Here is a 19,802-nt window from a genome sequence, read left to right on the forward strand (position 1 = left end):
CTGCCACTTGTGACAACATAGAGGACCTTGCAGGTATTATACTAAGAGAAATAAGTCACACAGGGAAAGGCAGATGCTGTACGATCTTACATGTGGAATCAAAAAAAGCTGAACTCATAGGTACAGATCATAGATAAAGAAAACAGTTTGGTTGTTGTCAGTGGTGGGTAGTGGGGTGGGGGAAATGGGATATGATGGTCAAACGGTACAGACTTCCAAGTTATAAGTTAATCTTAGGGATGTAGTGTTCTACTTGGTGACTGTGACTAACAATACTGTAACGTATATTTCTTTTTTAAAGAGAGCATGGGTGGGGAGGTGCAGAAGGGAAGGGAGAGAGAGAATCTTAAGCAGACTCCACACCCAGTGTAGACCCTGACACAGGACTCAATCTCACAACCGTGGGGTTAAGACCTGAGCTGAAATTAAGAGTTGGTCGCTCAACTGACTAAGTCATGCAGAGACTCCTATATTGTATATTTTAATGTTGCTAAGAGAGTAGATCTGATCACAGAAAATTTGTAATTGTGAGGTGATAGATGTTAAGTAAATTTATTGCAGTGATCACTTCCCAATGTATTTCATGTAGTAAATCATTCTTTTGTACACCTAAAACTAATACAGTATTATGTGGCAGTTATACCTTAATAAAAACCGGTGGCTTTTCATGTTTGACACCTTAAATGACCAGCCTTATCTTTTACATTCTGTCAGTAGAAATTGTAGTTGTTTGTTGTTGTTTTTTTAAAGATTTATTTATTTGATAGTCAGAGATCACAAGTAGGCAGAGAGGCAGGCAGAGAGAGAAGGAGAAGCAGGCTTCCTGCCGAGCAGAGAGCCCGATGGAGGCCTCGATCCCAGGACCTTGAGATCATGACCTGAGCCGAAGACAGGGGCTTTAACCCACTGAGCCACCCAGGTGCTCCTGTAAAAATTGTAGTTGAACCACCTGTTTTTCTTACTGATCTTTTACTCTGTGACTTCCAGCTCCCGTAATTGTGAAGTTTTCTTCCTCTTTTCTTTAAACACACAGATACCTAAGTCTTATGCCCTACCTCAGGTGTTAACCTACTTTTCACTCCTATATCAGAACTTCCACATTTAAAAGTGTCTCTCCCACTTGAGTGGATTCTTCTAAGAATAAGGACTTTATCTGCCTTATTTGCCAATCTATTTCTAATCTTTACAAAATAATCTGACACACAGTAATTGCTTAATAGTAAGTGAATGAGTAAGGTATTGGTTGTATGGTTTATCTCTGAAAGGATATAATTCCAGTTAATTCACTAAAAAGAGAAGGAAATAAAACTTTAAATGTACTGACAGAGAAAGAGGTCTCTGGTATAATTTTGAGTGATAAGAGAGAGTAAAATATCTTAAATATTTTTCTATACTTAGCAGTGGGGAAAATATATACCACTGTTAACACTGAGTACCGGGGCACCGGGGTGGCTCAATGGGTTAAAGCCTCTGCCTTCGGTTCACGTCATGATCCCAGGGTCCCAGGGTCCTGGGATCAAGCCTCGCATTGGGCTCTGCTCAGTGGGGGAGCCCGTTTCCCCCTCTCTGTCTCTGCCTGCCTCTCTGCCTACTTGTGATCTCTAACAAATAAATAAAATCTTTAAAAAACAAAACGGGTGCCTGGGTGCCTCTGCCTTTGGCTCAGGTCATGATCTCAGGGTCCTGGGATCGGAGCCCCGCATCGGGCTCTCTGCTCAGCAGGGAGCCTGCTTCCCCTCTCTCTCTGCCTACTTGTGATCTCTGTCTGTTAAGTGAATAAATAAAATCTTAAAAAAAAAATAAAATAAAAAATAAACAAAACACTGAGTTCCTAGGATGTTGATTGGGAGCTAAATACATTATATATTTTTTGTATTTGAATGTTTTAAAACAAGCATACTATTTTTTAATGCAAATTTTTTTTTTTAAGACTTTATAATTTTTAAGTAATCTTATACCCAACTTGGGGCTCAGACTTAAAACCCGGAGATCAAGGGTTACATGCAGTCCCCAAGGAGCTTCCTGGGCTCCCGGGTTTTGGATTTTTTTTTTTTTTTAAAGAATACATTTTAACAGGTGTTGAATAAAATGCAACACCTAGGCGTAAAATCATAACAAAAACCATAAAAGAAGGCAACTTCCTTATTTTTTGCTTTATCTAAAATGAACGTATAAAAATATAATTAATAGAGTTAATCCCATTATATAATGTTAGCATACAGTGTTGTATTAATTTCAGGTGTACAGTGTAGTGCTTCAATTCCATACATTGATTTGCCTTTTTTTAATATATTTTTTTAAGATTTTATTTATTTATTTGACAGAGATCACAGGTAGGCAGAGAGGCAGGCAGGGGGTGGGGGAAGCAGGCTCCCCACTGAGCAGAGAGCCCAATGCAGGGCTTGATTGACCTGAGCTGAAGGCAGAGGCTTAACCTGCTGAGCCAACCAGGTGCCACCCCCCCCTTTCTTTTTAAATTCAGCATATGTATCTGGACGTTTTTTCTGTCTCTGAATGTAGAGATTATGACGGCCTTTTTAGTTTTGTTAAGTAAGCTCTACACCTGATGTGGGGTCTTGAACTCATGATCCTGAGATCAAGAGTCCCAGGCTCTACCAACTGAGCCAGCCAGGTACCCCATGACTTTTTATTTAAAGGCTTTTTGGTGTTTCATTTTATTGACACATACTAATTTAATCACTGCAGGAATTTTTCTCAAGTTTTCTTTTTTCTTGTAAAGAATATAAGGAATGTCTTGTTCCAGTGAAATCTTAACAAAATTGTACTTTTAGTTTTGTGACCCAAATTCTTAAATATTTTGGTATATTCCCTTTTAATAGTCTTGGCTTCATTCCTATGTATTTCAGGTCTACGGATCAATGGAGAACTAATAACTGCCTATCCCCAAGTGGTGGTAGTGAGAGTTCCAACCCCTTGGGTGCAAAGTGATAGTGACATAACTGTTCTGCGCCATTTAGAGAAGATGGGATGTCGGTTGATGAACCGACCTCAAGCCATCCTGAACTGTGTTAATAAATTTTGGACTTTTCAAGAGTTGGCTGGCCATGGTGTTCCTCTGCCAGATACTTTCTCTTATGGTAAGTTCACTAATAAGAATTTATAGCCCTAAATTTATAGAATTTAGTACTGAAAGCTGTACTAAATTAATAGGGTTATGTGATATAAGGAAATTGTGAACATGAAGGAATTTCTTATAGAAATAGCTTTCAGTCTTAAAAAATTGGGCCCAAGAATTATATATTCTGCGTTAAGATTTAATTCCATGATATTGTAGAATGGATTTAGCAAACTTTTTGTAAAGGGCCAAATAGTAAATATTTTGCACTTTCTGGGCCGTAAGTTCTCTCTTGTGACCCTCAGTAATGCTGCTGTAGTGTGAAAGCTGTGTTCCAGTAAAACTTCATTATAAAAAAAAGACACTGGACCAAATCTGTCTTAAAGGCCTTAGTTTGCCAATGCCATGGTGAAAGATAATACAATTTGGTGACATCTCTGTTTAATGTCTGATTATCCTTATCAGCATTTTCGTGGTAATTCTTCAAAAATTGTTTTCTTTTAAGAAAATGACAGTATTCTAGGTATACTTGAAAACCAGTGCTTCCAAAACTGTGTATGGTAAAGGTAAAGGGTCATTTTTTTTTTTTAAGACCAACATGCTGTGTTTCAGTACTTTTTTTTTTTTTTTTTAAGATTTTGTTTATTTATTTGACAAAGAGAGACACAGTGAGAGAGGGAACACAAGCAGGGGGAATGGGAGTGGGAGAGGGAGAATCAGGCTTCCTGCTGAGCAGGGAGCCCGATGCGGGGCTTGATCCCAGGACCCTGGTATCATGACCTGAGCTGAAGGCAGCTGCTTAACAACTGAGACATCCGGGTGCCCCTTTGGTTCAGTACTCTTATGAAATATGATAAAAATGTCTGAGCAATGCAAGATGGCTATAAAAGCTTCCAGTGCTACTCTTTTCATATTTATCTGATCACATATCAGTAGCGGAGAAGTTACAAGCAGGCACAGGTTACCGGACAACACTTTTGAGTAGCATTGCCATAAATAATACTATGTTAGTATATTTCCTGTCTGTCCAGTTCTTTTGTTTGGAAAGGATCAAACTTACTATAAATCATCACAATTTTCCATAAAGACAGTTCTTCAAATAAATGTTTAGTAGTGTTCTTGGAGAGTTAATGAGGCCTCTTAAAAAAAATTATTTATGAGTGAGAGAACACACACACGCACACACGTGTGGGGAGGAGCAGTTGGAAAGGGATGTGCAAACTCTGCACTGAGTGTGGAGCCCGACAAAGGGCTCAGTCTCATGACCCTGAGATCGTGACCTGAGCCAAAATTTAGAGTTAGACGCTTAACTGAGTCACTCAGGGGCCCAAACTTAAATATTTTACAGAAAGGAGCTCCCCAAGTCTGTATGGCATGTGTGGATACAGTTGCTGATTTTAGCAATTGCACAAGAAGAGACAATATGAATAGTTTGAGAATTCTGTCAGATGCTTTTGGGATCTAGCTTATATTAGGGGTCTATACTTCAGATTTCAGGAAAGTGGAAAGGAGAAAAGGGTTAAACAAATTAACAAATGTTACCTATACTCTAATGCTGAAGGTTTAAAATTAGGGGACAGATCATCTTAATGTCTCTAAGCTGCAAATGTATGATAATGAGTTGATTAATGAACTTTTTCCGGGTTAAATTATTTTTTTATTATTATTTTTTTTAATTTTATTTTTTATAAACATATATTTTTTCTCCAGGGGTACAGGTCTGTGAATCGCCAGGTTTACACACTTCACAGCACTCACCATTGGGTTAAATTCTTTTATATCACCATGAGTTTTTACAGCTGTAGTTTATTTTTGCTCTAATCTTGTTACTGTATCATTTGTTCTTAGGCAATAAAAACAGTAAAGGATAAAATTTAACTCATGGGTACTGGGTGGCTCAGTGTAGAAAGAACTGATTAATGGAGATAAGAAAAATTAATTTGTATGTTTCATGAGAGGGAGAGAACACAGGTAGCATCAACCTTGGATAAGTCTTGTAAACAGATTTACTCTTCTGTTTCTTAATCTAAACCGGGCAATGAGTACACTGAAGAAGAACTTGGTGCTTCTGTTATCTTGTGTAGCGGAAGAATGAGGGATAAAAATATAAGATACTGTATAGAATTAGGTAACTGAGAGGAAAGATAATTAATTTTTAAGTTTGATATTAGAATATTCATAGTTTAAGATAGCTTTCATCCTTTTTTTTAAAATAAGTGATTTTTTTTTTAAGGATTTTATTTATTTGACAGAGAGATCACTGGTAGGCAGAGAGGCAGGCAGAGGGAGAGGGAAGCAGGCTCCCCACTGAGCGGAGAGCCTGATTCGAGGCTCGATCCCAGGACCCTGAGATCATGACCTGAACCGAAGGCAGAGGCTTAACCCACTGAGCCACCCAGGCGCCCCCTTTCATCCATTTTAAAAGGGGTTATTTTAAACTAGTATTTAACTGTCCTTACAGCTTTTTTTTTTAATATTTATTTATTTATTTATTTATTTATTTATTTGACAGAGAGAGAGTGAGAGCGATTACAAGTAGGCAGAAGCTGACAGAGAGAAAGGGGGAAGCAGGCTCCCCGCTGAGCAGAAAGCCTGATGTGGGGCTTGATCCCAGGACCCTGAGATCATGACCTGAACCGAAGGCAGAGGCTTTAACCCACTGAGCCACCCAGGCACCCCTCCTTATAGCTTTTTAAAGTAGGCTCCATGCTGTGCATGGGGCTTGAATTCAGAACTGTGAGATCATGAGGTCAAGACCTGACCTGAGATCAAGAGTTGGATGTTTAACTGCCTGAGCCACCCAGGCAGTTTTAACTTTTCTTTTCTTTTCTTTTTTTTTTTTTTTTAAGATTTTGTTCATTTATTAGCGTGTGAGAGAGAGTGAGCAGTTGGGAGAGGGAGGAGCAGACTCCCAACTGAGCAGGGAGCCTGATGCGGTGCTCAATCCCAGGACCCCAGGATCATGTCCTGAGCCAAAGGCAGATGCCCAACTGACTGAGCCACCCAGGCGCCCCAGGCACCTGTCAACTTTTAATAACTTTCTTTAAGAAAAACAAAATTTAGCCATCATGTTCTTAACCTTCTACCTCCTCTGTGTTGTTGACTTTAGTATAGATAAAACTTACCACAAAACACCTGTGTTACTTTTCTTAATTTCTTTTTTGTTCAAACCAGGCGGTCATGAAAATTTTGCTAAAATGATTGATGAAGCAGAAGTACTGGAGTTTCCAATGGTAGTGAAGAATACACGAGGTCATAGAGGTGTGTATGAATTGTTCCTAGGCTACATCATTTTGAAATTACTCTTGAGAATTAATAAGGTTGATTATACAAAACAAATTTTTCTTAATCTGATCAATGTTATTATTATTTTTTTTGTATTTCCTATGGTTATTGACTAGACAGTAGTTTTACCAGTTGAAATACATAGCTTTTGAAGGACTTTGGGAGAATAAAGGGAAATGGTTGGTGCATGGTACTTCAGGCTTCTGGAAGTCTGTTTTGGCTAGAAGCTATTTCTATTCATTTAATGGTTGTCCTGTAGATTTTAAGGTGCGTATTTAATTTACACCAACTTTCAAATTATATCTTTATCTTCCTCTTTAATAATGCAAGGACCTTAGATCACTAATTCCAGTGATCCCTGTCCCAATTTATATAGTTTGAAGACTTAAGTATATAAAGTAAAGCTATGAAGCTATAGAAGAAAGTGTATAAAGATACCTTAATGACTTCAGAGTAAGGATTTCCTTTTTTTTTTTAAGATTTTTATTTATTTGACAGAGAGTACAAGTAGGCAGAGAAGCAGCCAGAGAGAGAGGAGGAAGCAGGTTCCCCGCTGAGCAGAGAACCCGATGCGGGGCTCAATCCCAGGACCCTGAGATCATGACCTGAGCTGAAGGCAGAGGCTTTAACCCACTGAGCCACCCAAGCGCCCCCAGAGTAAGGATTTCTTAAGGCATAAAATTGTCATGAATCCAAGTACTTCATAAAGCTTAATGCCTTGACAGTATGACAGCCAAGAAGTCTTAGGGCTCCACTGAGAGGCTCCCGTGAACACAGAAGCTGCATGATCTCTTATGAATTAGCCTCAGAAGTCATACAGAAAAGGTTCTGCTGTGTTCCGTTGTTTGAAGCAATCACAGGCCCGCCTTGATTCAAAGGGAAAGGACAAAGATACCCCCCTCTTCTCGGTGGGAAGAATGTCAAAGGATTTATACCCTTTTTTTTTTTTTAAAAAAAAGGATTTTATTTATTTATTTATTTGAGAGAGAGAAAGAGAGAGAGATCATAAGCGGGCACTGGGACAGAGGAAGAGAGGGAGCCTAATGCAGGGCTGGATTCTAGGATTCTAGCATCATGACCTGAGTTGAAGGTAGATACTTAACTGACTTAGCCACACAGGTGCCCCACACCCATGTTTGAAAAATAGCCACTTGTGGGCACCTGGGTGGCTCAGTGGGTTAAGCCTCTGCCTTTGGCTCAGGTCATGATCTCAGTGTCCTTGGATGGAGTCCTGCATCAGGCTCTCTCCTCAGCAGAGAGCCTGCTTCCCCTCCCTGCCTACTTGTGATCTCTCTCTCTGTCAAATAAATAAATGAAATCTTAAAAAAAAAAAAAAAGCCAGCCACTTGCTTTGGCACCAAAATTGACAAATACAGTAATGGAATTGATTAGTGAACTCAGAAATAAAACTAGGTATGTAGTAACATACTGCTATTTTTTTCTATGCAAATGTTACATATATTGTATAATAATATATGACTCATTTTTACTCAGAGGGAAATGTTACGTTAATAAATTAGGCTGGCATTATTGGCTGACCTGGAGGAATACAAATGTTAGACCCCTGCTTTATGACATATACCAAAATAAACTCTAGATTACTGTAGGAATTAAGGGAGTGGTAGGAGAGAATTAACTTTATACACATTTTTGCATTGTTTCACTCATTACCATAACTGTTACTTAGGTTAAAAGGTAATAGATTCTGAAAGAGCAGGTTGAGACTCAAGAAGATGCAGGTGGTGCACATCCAACTGTGAGCAGTTTGACTTACATATATTTTTTATTCGTTTTCAACCACAGGCAAAGCGGTTTTCTTGGCTCGAGATAAGCACCATTTGGCTGATCTAAGCCATCTTATTCGCCATGAAGCTCCATACCTGTTCCAGAAGTATGTTAAGGAGTCTCATGGACGGGATGTCCGTGTCATTGTTGTGGGAGGCCGTGTGGTTGGCACCATGTTACGTTGTTCAACAGATGGAAGGATGCAAAGCAACTGCTCACTAGGTAAAAACAATACAGGTGTCTTTCTAGTATATATAATACTATAGCTTCTCCAGTGAGTATTCATATGTAACTACAGGTAACTTAAGATAAACTTAAGTTTAAAAACATTGTCTTTCACTTGTAACTATGATCAGTAGTTATAATATAATTATATTATTATATGAATATAATAAATATACTTTTGAGTTGTTTTCTAATAATAAAATTGGTTTTCTCTGAAACATAAATTTGCTTTTTACCCATGCTCAATTTTTTTTTATGTTTTTTTTTGAGATTTTATTTACTTATTTGACAGAGATTACAAGTAGGCAGAGAGGCAGGCAGAGAGAGAGGAGGAAGCAGGCTCCCTGCTGAGCAGCGAGCCTGATGTGGGGCTCGATCCCAGGACCCTGAGATCATGACCTGAGCCGAAGGCAGAGGCTTTAACCCACTGAGCCACCCAGGCGCCCCTACCAATGCTCAATTTGTAACCCAGTTCACACTTGTATGAAATGTCTGACCAGAGTTAAAGATTCCATCTTTGGTGATAATACTTAATTTGCATGTAATTATAGTTCACTCAGGCTGGGTCCTAACCTGTTTTACCCATTGGTCAAAACAAGATTACTGCTTTTGATTTACTTTACTGTGTATTTTCTTGATCTCTTATTGTTAAAGTACCTTAGAACTTAGTCTGGGATTTTTCCCTGTGTATTTCGTTTCCTTAGTCATCTGATCTGGATCGTGACTTTAAATACTATCTGTGTTGTTATTTTCAAATTTATATCTCCATCTTGGGCTTTCTTTCTGAATTCCAAGTACATAAAAATAGCTGCCTGTTCAGTTATCTACCAGTAGTTGCATAACACAATCCTGTCCAAAAGTGAACTCCCCATAAAACTCCCCTTCCCAGTGTATTTCATCCCCAGTTTTCTCCTTATCATGTAACGGCAACTCTGTCTCTCCAATTTAGACCAAAATCTTTAGTCTTCAAGTCTTACACTACAAATCAAAACTGTCAGATTTCAGTTTCTTTATTTCTACTCTCAAAGTGTATCCAAATCTGACAATTTCTCATTATCACTGCCATTAATATTGTCTTACCATACTTGGATTACTTGTAGTAGCCCCTAATTGGTTGTTTTGCTTCCATCCTTACTCTCTTACAGTCTAACACCGCAGTGATGTGATAGATCTTTTTAAAATACATCTCAAGTCAGGCTTTATTTAAAATCCTCCAGTGGTTCCTTGTTTCATTCAAAGTAGAGTAGTCTGTAGTGGTCTTACAGTAGACTAACAGTCCCTGCATGGTTTGACCCCTAGTTATCACTGAGATCTACTACAGCAGTAAATCTCAGAAACATAATGTTGAGTCAAAAAATGAAAGTCTTAGAAGAGAATACCTATAGTATTCCATTTATATAAAATTTAAATATATGTAAAATCAGTCAAATTTTGCTGGGAATATAAATTTATACAGTAAAGTGTAAAGAAAAACAATATTGACAAGTGTGAAATTCAGCATAGTGCCATAGAATAGGAGCACAGGGAATTTGAAAGGTGATCATGATATAAAGCCTCTTTTGTATTCTTGAAAAAATAATTTCTGCCTCCTGGCATTAGTTCTTCATATCCCATTTTCCGTCCCATCATATTATGCTTATTAGCAGCTGCAGAGCTGAATGGCATCTTTTCATTTCTTGGACACCTTTACCTTCTTACTTTTCTACCGTGAAATTAAATTAACAATTTTTATGCTTTAAGCAAAGAAATTACAAAGGTAAGTTAATTATATATTAAGTAATACTTTTTAAATTTTGAAGTAACTGAGAATTACAGGAAAGTATGAAGGATAATATAAAGGATTTGTTTGTACACATTAACCAGCTTGCAAAATAAGTTGTTGATTTAGTTCTCTGTTGACTCCCTTTCCTGCTCATTTCTCCCTCTCCTCCCCAAGCTCTGAACTTACTGTTTCTCTTTCCCTTAAACGTATTTTCAGTTCTTCTGTCTTCCTAAGCAAGATATTATTTCGTATGTTATAAAACTTTATATAAATGATTTATAACGATATATATATATATATATTTCAAAGATTGTATTTATTTATATGAGAGAGAGAGCATGAAAAGGGAGAAGACAGAGAGAGAAGCAGACTCCCCGCTGAGCACGGAGCCCGATTCAGGACCCTGATCCTGGGACTCTGATCCTGGGACTCCAGGATCATGACCTGAGCTGAAGGCAGTTGAACCAACTGAGCCACCCAGGCACCTCCCCTCCCTTTTTTTCCACTTAGCCTCATTTTTGAGATTCATCTATCCAACATTTTAGCAGTAGTTGACAGATTTTGCCTGCTGCATAATTTTACCTTTTGACTGCTTCCAATATGGGCCTTTTATAAGCAGTGTTGCTATGAAAATTTTTTTGTGTCTTTAGATACAGGCCCAAGAGCGTTTCTAGGTTAACCCATTCACTCAAAAGTGGGATTTCTGTATCCTAGTGAGTTATACAACTTCACCTTTACTAGATATTACCAAATCAGTGTCCCGAGTCATTATATGTTTCTTATAGTGCCACCTTTTTGCCAACTTGGGATATTGATAGACTTTAAACATTTTGTCAGCCTGGTGTGATGGTATATCATGTTATTTTAATTTGTACTCCTAACCCTATCCAGCTATCTTTTCTGAATTGCCTGTTGAGGTCTTTGACCTCCTTTATTATTGGGATTTTTTTGTTTTGTTTTGTTTTTTTTAGTATGGCTTGGAAAAGTGTCTTTTATGTACTTCAAATCCTTCATCATTTACATGAATTGTAAATGCAGTTTTTCATCCCAGCTTATGATATCTCATCTTTTTTTTTTCTTCCAAAGATTTTATTTATTTTAGAGAGAGAGGGGAGTCCAGAGAGAGAAGCAGATTCCCCGCCCAGCAGGGAGCCCAACCATCCCAGGACCCTGAGGTCTGGACCTGAGCTAAAAGCAGCTGCTTAACCGATTAGGCCCCCCTCAGGCACTCCTCATCTTTTTTGGCTTATATATTTTAGTGAATAGAAATTTACAGTTTTAGTATCAAGCATATTCATGGTTTTCTTTACATTATTTTTTATTAAAGAAATTCTTTTTCACCCTATGGTTGTATTCTATTCTTATTACAGCTCTCTAAAATTTTTTGAAGTTTAGCTTCCATGTTTAGGTTGTTAAGCAACCAGAAATTGATTTTGTTCTTCAGTGTAAGGTAGAGATTCCCATTTTCTTTTTTCCAAATGAGTAACACCTGGTTTTCCCAACACTATTTATTGAATGGCCTGTTCATTACTGATTTATAATGCCATCTTTCTTCTGTTTCAGGGTCCTATGGTCTGTTACATACTCTTCATTCCCTGTATGATTAGCAATCTAAATTCCTCTACCATTATGCCTACTGTCTGGTAGAGCAAGAGTATCTCTGCCTTATTCTCTGAAATTGAATGCCCTCATTATTCTGTCCCCAGGGAGGCCTTTTTTTTTTTTTTTAAATAATGCTGATATTTATTTTTCCATCTTTATTGAGATATAATTGACATATAACATTGTGTAGTTTGAAATGTACAACATAGTGATTTTATATATGTATGTATTGCAAAATGATTACCACAATAATATTAGTTAACACATCCATTACTTCATTTATTACTGGTGTGTGTGTGGTGAGAACTTTAAAAAAAAAAACTACTCTCAGGACGTGTGGGTGGCTCATTCCGTTAAGTGTCTGATTTTTGATTTTTGGCTCAGGTCAGTATCTCAGGGTTGTGAGATCAAGCTCCATGTTGTGGGGCTCTGTGCTTGGCAGGGAGTCTCCTTCTCTCACTCTCTTTGAAATAAATAAGATAAATCTTTAAAAAAATCTACTTTTAGCAATTTTCAAATACATAATATAGTATTATTAACAATAGTTATCATTCTATACATTATATCCCCAGAAGTTATTTATTTTATAACTGGAAGCTTATACCCATTGACCACCTTCACCCATTTCCCCTGCCTTTCCCCTACCCCCATTCTGGCAACCACCCAATCTGTTATGTGTTTCTGTGAGCTTGTTTGTTTGTTTAATTCCACATATAATCATACAGTATTTGTCTTTCTCTGACTTTTTTCACTTAGTATAATGCCCTCAATATTTATCCATGCTACAAATGGTAGGATTTCTTTTTTTTTTTTAATGGCTAAAAAAAAATATTCCTTTTGTGTGTGTGTGTATCTCGTATATTTTTAAAAAGATTTTATTTATTTATTTGACAGATCACAGGTAGGCAGAGAGGCTGGTAGGGAGAGAGGGGGAAGCAGGCTCCCTGCTGAGCAGAAAGCCTGATGAGGGGCTCGATCCCAGGGTCCTGAGATCATGACCTGAGCTGAAGGCAGAGGCTTAACTCACTGAGCCACCCAGGTGCCCCTGTATCTCACATTTTAAAAATATTTATCATTGCAATGTAGTGGACATACTAGTTTCAGGTGTACGACACAGTGATTTGATAATTCTGTAAATTATTTGGTGTTCACCACAATAAGCATAGTAATCACCATATAACATTATTACAATGTACTGACTATATTCTTCATCTATACCTTTATCTCCATGACCTATTTATTCATTTATTGATTTTTTATAAAGATGTACACATGTTTGCATGGGAGGGTGGGTGGAGAAGAGGAAGGGAGGAAAGGAGATCCTGGGGGCTCAATCTCATGAACCCAAAATCACCTGAGCTGAAACCAGTTAGGTGCTTAAGGACTGTGCCCCCCAAGTGCCTCCATGACCTCTTTGTTTTGTTTTATTTTATTTTATTTATTTATTTATTTATTTATTTAAGATTTTATTTATTTGACAGACAGAGATCACAAGTAGGCAGAGAGGCAGGCAGAGAGAGAGGGGGAAGCAGGCTCCCTGCCAAGCAGAGAGCCCGATGCGGGCCTCGATCGCAGGACCCTGGGATCATGACCTGAGCTGAAGGCAGAGGCTTTAACCCACTGAGCCACCCAGGCGCCCCACCTCCTTGTTTCATAATTGGAAGTATGTACCTCTTAATCCCCTTCACCTATTTTACCCAGCCCCCACCCTCTCCCCTTTGGCAGCAGGTTGTTCAGAGGCCTTTTTTTAATATGAATATCCTCTTACATTCAATATTTACAGTAAAAGTAACTATACCTCTCAAGTTCTGGTACTGTAGTAAGTTCTTAATGACTATTAACTTCTTTAGGTATTGCTAGGTATTGTTAGTATTCCCATTTTATTTCAGAGATGAGGAAGGCCCAGAACAGTTAAGTAACTTGCTTGAGATAACAGATCTAATAATGGTGCAGCCAGAATGCAAATGTACTATTTGGCTCCAGAGTTGTGCTCTTAACAACTCTTTGAATATGTTGATTTCCAAAATTGAAAAAATTACATGGATTACAGATACCATTTAGATTTCCAAGTAAATTACATGAATTTAGCTTTTTTTTTAAACTGTTAATCTGTGTGCCTCTGTACTCTTCTTAATGTTTATTAACTATAATATGATCTCAGTTATGTGTAATTATGTAGGCACATCTGATGGATAGTTAACTAAATGTTAGATAATTATGGTTAGTACTGGAAATGAGCTTTCAAGCTATTTTGGCAAAGACTTTTGATTTTTCCATAATGAATAGGTTTTGGTCAACTTTAAAACATTTTAGTTTTATACACAGAAATAATTCATAAAATTATTTAATAATTTTTCATCCTCCCCCCTAATTTTCCTTACCTCTTCTACTCCTTTCACCTACTGTGTACATCTGTCCCTTTATCCATTTGCTCTTATTTTCAGTTTTTTGCCACTGTGAGCATTTACTTTAAATACATATCTTTGTGAATAATGCTTTTACATACTGGTACTTTTGTGTTGAGGAGTCTCAAGATTAGTATTGCTGGGTCACAATATTTTAATTGTTAGAGATGTAGCCAGATTAATTTACCAGAAGGCAAGAAGTGTATTTCTACATCTAACATATTAAAATACCTTTTTTCCTCTCCCCCTCATAAGAACTCTTACTTTTTTTGTCTTAAGTTTTTGCCCATTTAATGGAAGTTAAATACTATCTCACTGTTACTTTAATTTTTTTTAAAGATTTATTTTTTATTTTTTATTCATTTATTTGAAGAGAGACAGAGATTACAAGCAGGCAGAGAGGCTGGCAGAGAGAGGAGGAAGCAGGCTCCCCACTGAGCAGAGAGCTTGATGTGGGGCTCATCCCAGGACCCTGAGATCATGACCTGAGCTGAAGGCAGAGGCTTAACCCATTGAGCCACCCAGGTGTCCCTGTTATTTTAATTTTATTTCCCTGTTAATGATGGGCATATTTTTCATAGCTTCTTGGTAATTTATATGTACATCTATATGAATTGCTTTTTATCATATTTGTCATCTCTTTTTGTTTAACATTTTCAATAACCACTAAATGCCTGCTACAGAGCCCTCCTCCTCTAATCTCAGTTGAACAACCCAAAATGCCACATTTCAGTTTCTGAATTCTCCCCCTTTTGAGAACCACTGCTTGAGAACCTCTAGAACAGTGTTAAGTAATGATTTTAAGTATCTAAGTTTATGATTTTCATTGAGATTGTTTAATGTTTTGCTATTTAGAATATTTAAGTAGCTTCATTCTCCTAGAGTTTTTAAGTAGGAATGATTGTCTAATTTTATCCTATGCCTTTTGGAATCCTTGTATTGATAAAATCATTAGTGTGTTTTCCACCTTTAATTTCTTGATGCGTAATGGATTATGTTGATAAATTTTAAATTTAAAACGGTTTTTGAACTATTCTTGCATTTCTAGAATAAACCTTTAAATAGGTATTAGCATATTTTAAAATTGGGATTCCTTTAGTATTTTATATAAAATATTTACATCTGTTTTAATAATTGAAGATTGGTCTGTAATGTTACTTTTTAAAATGTCTTGATCACTTTTAATATCAAGGTTATATAACATTGGTTTTAGTCAGTGTATTGGAATTTTCAGTCTTTTCCTAGGGCATTCTACAGGTAAAGTTGACATCGGAATAAAGGATAGCTAAAGACAACTCCACTTTGAACCCATCAGGTCCTGATTCTTTTTGTAGAAGTAGCTCATCTATCGCCTTTTCCGTCTCTTCTGTAATATTAGTTGGCCTGTTTAATAAAGTTTGCTTCTTCTTTGATGAGTATTGGTGATTTCTCATTTGCTTAGAAATCAGCCATTTGTTTTAGGTTTCAGTCTCAGTTTCATGAGCTGATTGCTTATGTTTACTTGAATTTCTCTTTTGTCTGCAATTCTTTGATATCATTCATAATTTTGTCAAAGTAGCATTTGGATTTTTTTCTCCTTTCTATTTTTTTCTATTCTAGTCATTCAACCTTTTATTAAAACTTTCTTTTTATTTTCTTTTTCTAAAAGTACTTAATTTCTTCTTTCTAATTTCAAAATAAAAATTTTGGTATGAAGTGTTTTTACAGATGGTATTTATTTTCCTTTAATTTAGGGAATCAGTGTTCCAATTTCTAAGTCCTTTTTGGTTACTCAAGTCATTAATTTCTAATTTCTAATCTTGCGTTATTGTCAGAGAGTGTTGCCTGTAAAAAGTGTTTTATAATGTGTTGGGGCGCCTCAGCTCGGTCGGCTGAGCGTCAGATTCTTGGTTATGCTCGGTTCCTAATCTCAGGGTTGTGAGATCCCTCGCTGAGCTGAGCATGGGGCCTCCTCAGGATTCTTTCTCTCCCTTTCCATCTGTCCCAACCCCCCACTCACAAACTCTCTCTTTCTCTTTAAAAAAAAAAAGAGTTAAGGTTTTGTTTGTTTTGGGCAAAAATGTGATTGATTGTTGTCAATATTTGATAAAGGAAAAATGGGTATATGGATATATACTATAAGGCTCTTAAGTGAAGTTTGTTTTTGCCTTTGTCCCTCATCTCTTTCCCCATCCCTTTAGTTTTCAAAAATTTTTTCATTTGGTACAGGATATAGATAAATTTTGTCTTTTTTTTTTTTAATTTATTTGATAGCAAAGATCACAAGTAGTCAGAGAGGCAGGCAGAGGAAGCAGGCTCCTCGCTGAGCAGAGAGCCCGTTGCGGGGCTCAATCCCAGGACCCTGAGACCATGACCTGAGCCGAAGGCAGAGGCTTTAACCCACTGAGCCACCCAGGCGCCCTGATAAACTTTGTCTTTTATACTGTGGGAAATTTCAGTTTGTTTTTAGTGTAATTGCCAATATAATTCATTTTATTCTTTCAGTTTTATTTCATGTTCTCTGGTTTGTAACCTACCATTAATTCCATTTCCACCCCTGATCCCAAACTTGGTCAATCTGGATGCTCATCCATGGTTTTACATTCCTTTAATGGTTAACTTCTCTTTCCCTGTGCTTAAATCAGACACTTATTTCCTCCTATTATTTGAGAAGGTAACAGTTTTTCCCTGATACTCTCCGCTTTCTGCTCTCCTCTGTCTTCATAAAAATATGAAGTCTTTAGAATACCTTCGCCTCAATCCGTATTGTTTCAAGTAAAACAGGTTTCTGTGAAAGTTTAATGCCATCTTCAGAATAGCATATTGAAAAAGTACTAAGTTATTTCTTTGACTGAATTGGACAGAGATTCTCTAATGAAGGAAACTTAGACTTAGGAAGTCACAGTGGTACAGTAGAATGTCACATTTGTTATCACTACTGATTTAAAAGAAAATTAACATTAGAGGCAAGCTTTAGTTTTACTCCAGAAATTTATCATTTTGGTAACTTACCTTGTTTCTTTTTTGCCAGGTGGTGTGGGGATGATGTGCTCTTTGAGTGAACAGGGGAAGCAGCTAGCTATCCAGGTGTCTAATATCCTGGGGATGGATGTGTGTGGCATTGACCTATTGATGAAAGATGACGGCTCCTTCTGTGTCTGCGAGGCCAATGCAAATGTAGGTTTCATCGCCTTTGATAAGGCTTGTAATCTAGATGTAGCTGGTATCATAGCGGACTATGCCGCCTCCCTCCTGCCCTCTGGCCGGCTCACCCGGCGTATGTCCCTGCTCTCCGTGGTGTCCACGGCCAGTGAGACTAGTGAGCCGGAGCTGGGTCCCCCAGCCAGCACTGCTGTCGACAACATGAGCGCAAGTTCCAGCTCTGTTGACAGTGACCCTGAAAGCACCGAGCGAGAGCTGCTCACCAAGCTCCCAGGGGGCCTGTTCAACATGAACCAGCTGATAGCCAATGAGATCAAACTCCTGGTGGAGTGACTCCACCGGTAAATAATTACCAACAACTCCCTTGTAAAACTCACTTTCTTTTTCTTCTTTTTTCTTTCTTTCTTTTTTTTTTTTTTAACCAACTTGCAATGCTGTTCATGGAAGGTACTCAGGAAGATGAGAGAAAATTGAGTAGAGTTAGTCAGGAGAGAAGCAAGGGGAGCTAGATTAGACCTCTGCTATTAAGATGTTACTGACTTTCATTTACAGATACCACAGATAGAATGGCAGAAGAGGTGAGACACAGAGAAGTGTCAGGCTTTTATACTTACCCTTTTAAATTACTCAATGTGTATGTTCTCAGGCCATGAAGAACACAGTTTTGTTCACGGCCCCTTTTGCTTTTGTACAATTGCTACAAATTTTGGCATAGCGTAACTTCACATTACGTTGCAAAGATTTGTAATGAGAGAGGAAAAGATCTACCTAAATTATAGGAATTTTTACAGATCTGAGAATTCTGCCTCTACCATATTAACTAGCAAGTTTATGTTCATAGTTTATGAAGTCTTGAGGTGCTCTTTTACTGGAATTTTATTATTTCTGTTTTTTGGTTTTCCTTTAATTTGGGTGGGAGGGCAACATTGATATAATCCAATAAAGGTTTCTTAATGACAGAATTGGCATTTTCGTATGATGAAAGGGAAATGAACAGTATTGCAATGTGTGGTACACAAAATGACATTTATTCCAATGTAGATAAAATTACACTAGTTTAAAATATGTGCGTTGACTTGTATTTGTTAGTGTTTTAATCTTTTTTGAAAGATATATGCTCTGTTAATGTTGCAATTTTTTTTTAATACATGCTAGTCTAACATTCCCTGATCTATGCCTGCATCTTTAACAATGGCCAAAGTGAAGAAAGTGCTACCTTTTTTGTTAACAAGACACTGACTTGAAACATGTGCATTTAAAGCCTTTTCCTTTTTTTCTTTTGGTGGTTGGGCATTTAAAGTATAAGGACAAGGAAAAATATTTTTGGGGGGCAGATTAAGGGCCTATAAGTTCTTAAGTATAAAGCTGAAGTGATTTTATAATACCAGCATTATATATTTGCATTTTTCACATTTTAGGAGGGAGTATATATATATGTGTGTGTGTGTGCACGCATGCATGTGTATGTGTTTTGCTTTTTGTTTACACCAACCAGTCAAAAAAGGATAGAGTCTAGAAAATGGAGCATGATGGGAAACACAGTTTTTATTTTAAATATCAGATAACTTGTTTTAATAACTACACTGGGTTAGAGGTACTCACTAAAGACATAAAGAGACTAGATGCTTCTTAGGCCTTTTTATGTATATGTATGTTGTTTGGTTTTTTCTTTGGTTCTAAACTGTTCAGTGTATGATTTCTTTAAGGCTACATGCTTTTCTATGCTTCTGGCTGTGCATTTTCTCCTATTATACAGAGGTTTTAGGGTGGGGTGGGTTGGACGTTTTTGTTTGGGGACTTATTTTGCAGTATTAAGTCTCTTATAGCCCAACTCTGAAGCCTTCAGTACTGTCCACTCTTTATATTCCTTTAATTTCTGAATTTATAAAAGCCCCCAAATGGCATATAACATGAGCCTTTAAAACATGGGTAAATCTATTTGAATAATGGGTTTGGAAGCTGTGTTAAGAAATGGAGATGCTCCAGAGCTCAACGTAATTTTTTTTAAACAGCAAGTTCCATCTTACTGCAATCCTCTGAAGCTTTTACCCGAGTCCTTTCTTGCCTCTCCAGTGCTTTTTTCCTTCAGATGGACCTTAAACATAATTTCTTGGACACTACTAGAGAGACTTCGAGGCAATAATAAAAGATCAGTACTAACCAGCTCTAACAGAGGTTTGATCATGCTTGTACAGTTTTGCCCCCATTTTAAAAAGGAATGTAATAAAATTTGTTTTTTTTTTCCATAGAATTAAATAATATTAAAGTTGAGTGAAAGGTTGATTGTTGGCAAATAGAATAGTACCTCTAATCTGTGCAGTGTTTCATTTCACCTCAAAAAGATGATAATAAGAAGATTTTCTAATTTATTTTAGGATATCCTAATCTCATATAAAAGAGTTTGACTTGCATAGGGTTTTTTTTGGCCTTAATGTATGTTTATAAGTACCTCTGACTCATTAACAGAAAGAAATACTTGGTACTTCTTTCACTGAATGACCATAGGAGGATGCATATTTGG

At 37.2% G+C, this 19,802-nt stretch overlaps 1 protein-coding gene across 5 annotated transcripts in view; it reads left to right on the forward strand.

The window, feature by feature from the left end:
- Positions 1-19,802, forward strand: part of RIMKLB (ribosomal modification protein rimK like family member B) — a 153,014-nt gene extending 133,212 nt beyond the window's left edge. For all 5 annotated transcript variants that reach the window (XM_032854916.1, XM_032854915.1, XM_032854914.1 and 2 more), the window contains exons 3-6: positions 2,868-3,098; positions 6,251-6,337; positions 8,165-8,368; positions 17,151-19,802. In XM_032854916.1, coding sequence (XP_032710807.1) covers positions 2,868-3,098; positions 6,251-6,337; positions 8,165-8,368; positions 17,151-17,614 — 986 coding nt within the window. In that variant the 3' untranslated portion in view covers positions 17,615-19,802. The remainder of the gene's footprint in view (positions 1-2,867; positions 3,099-6,250; positions 6,338-8,164; positions 8,369-17,150) is intronic.

This window comes from Lontra canadensis, unplaced genomic scaffold, assembly GCF_010015895.1.
Source record: "Lontra canadensis isolate GAN:19392208 unplaced genomic scaffold, GSC_riverotter_1.0 scaffold9, whole genome shotgun sequence".
NCBI classification, from domain to species: domain Eukaryota; kingdom Metazoa; phylum Chordata; class Mammalia; order Carnivora; family Mustelidae; genus Lontra; species Lontra canadensis.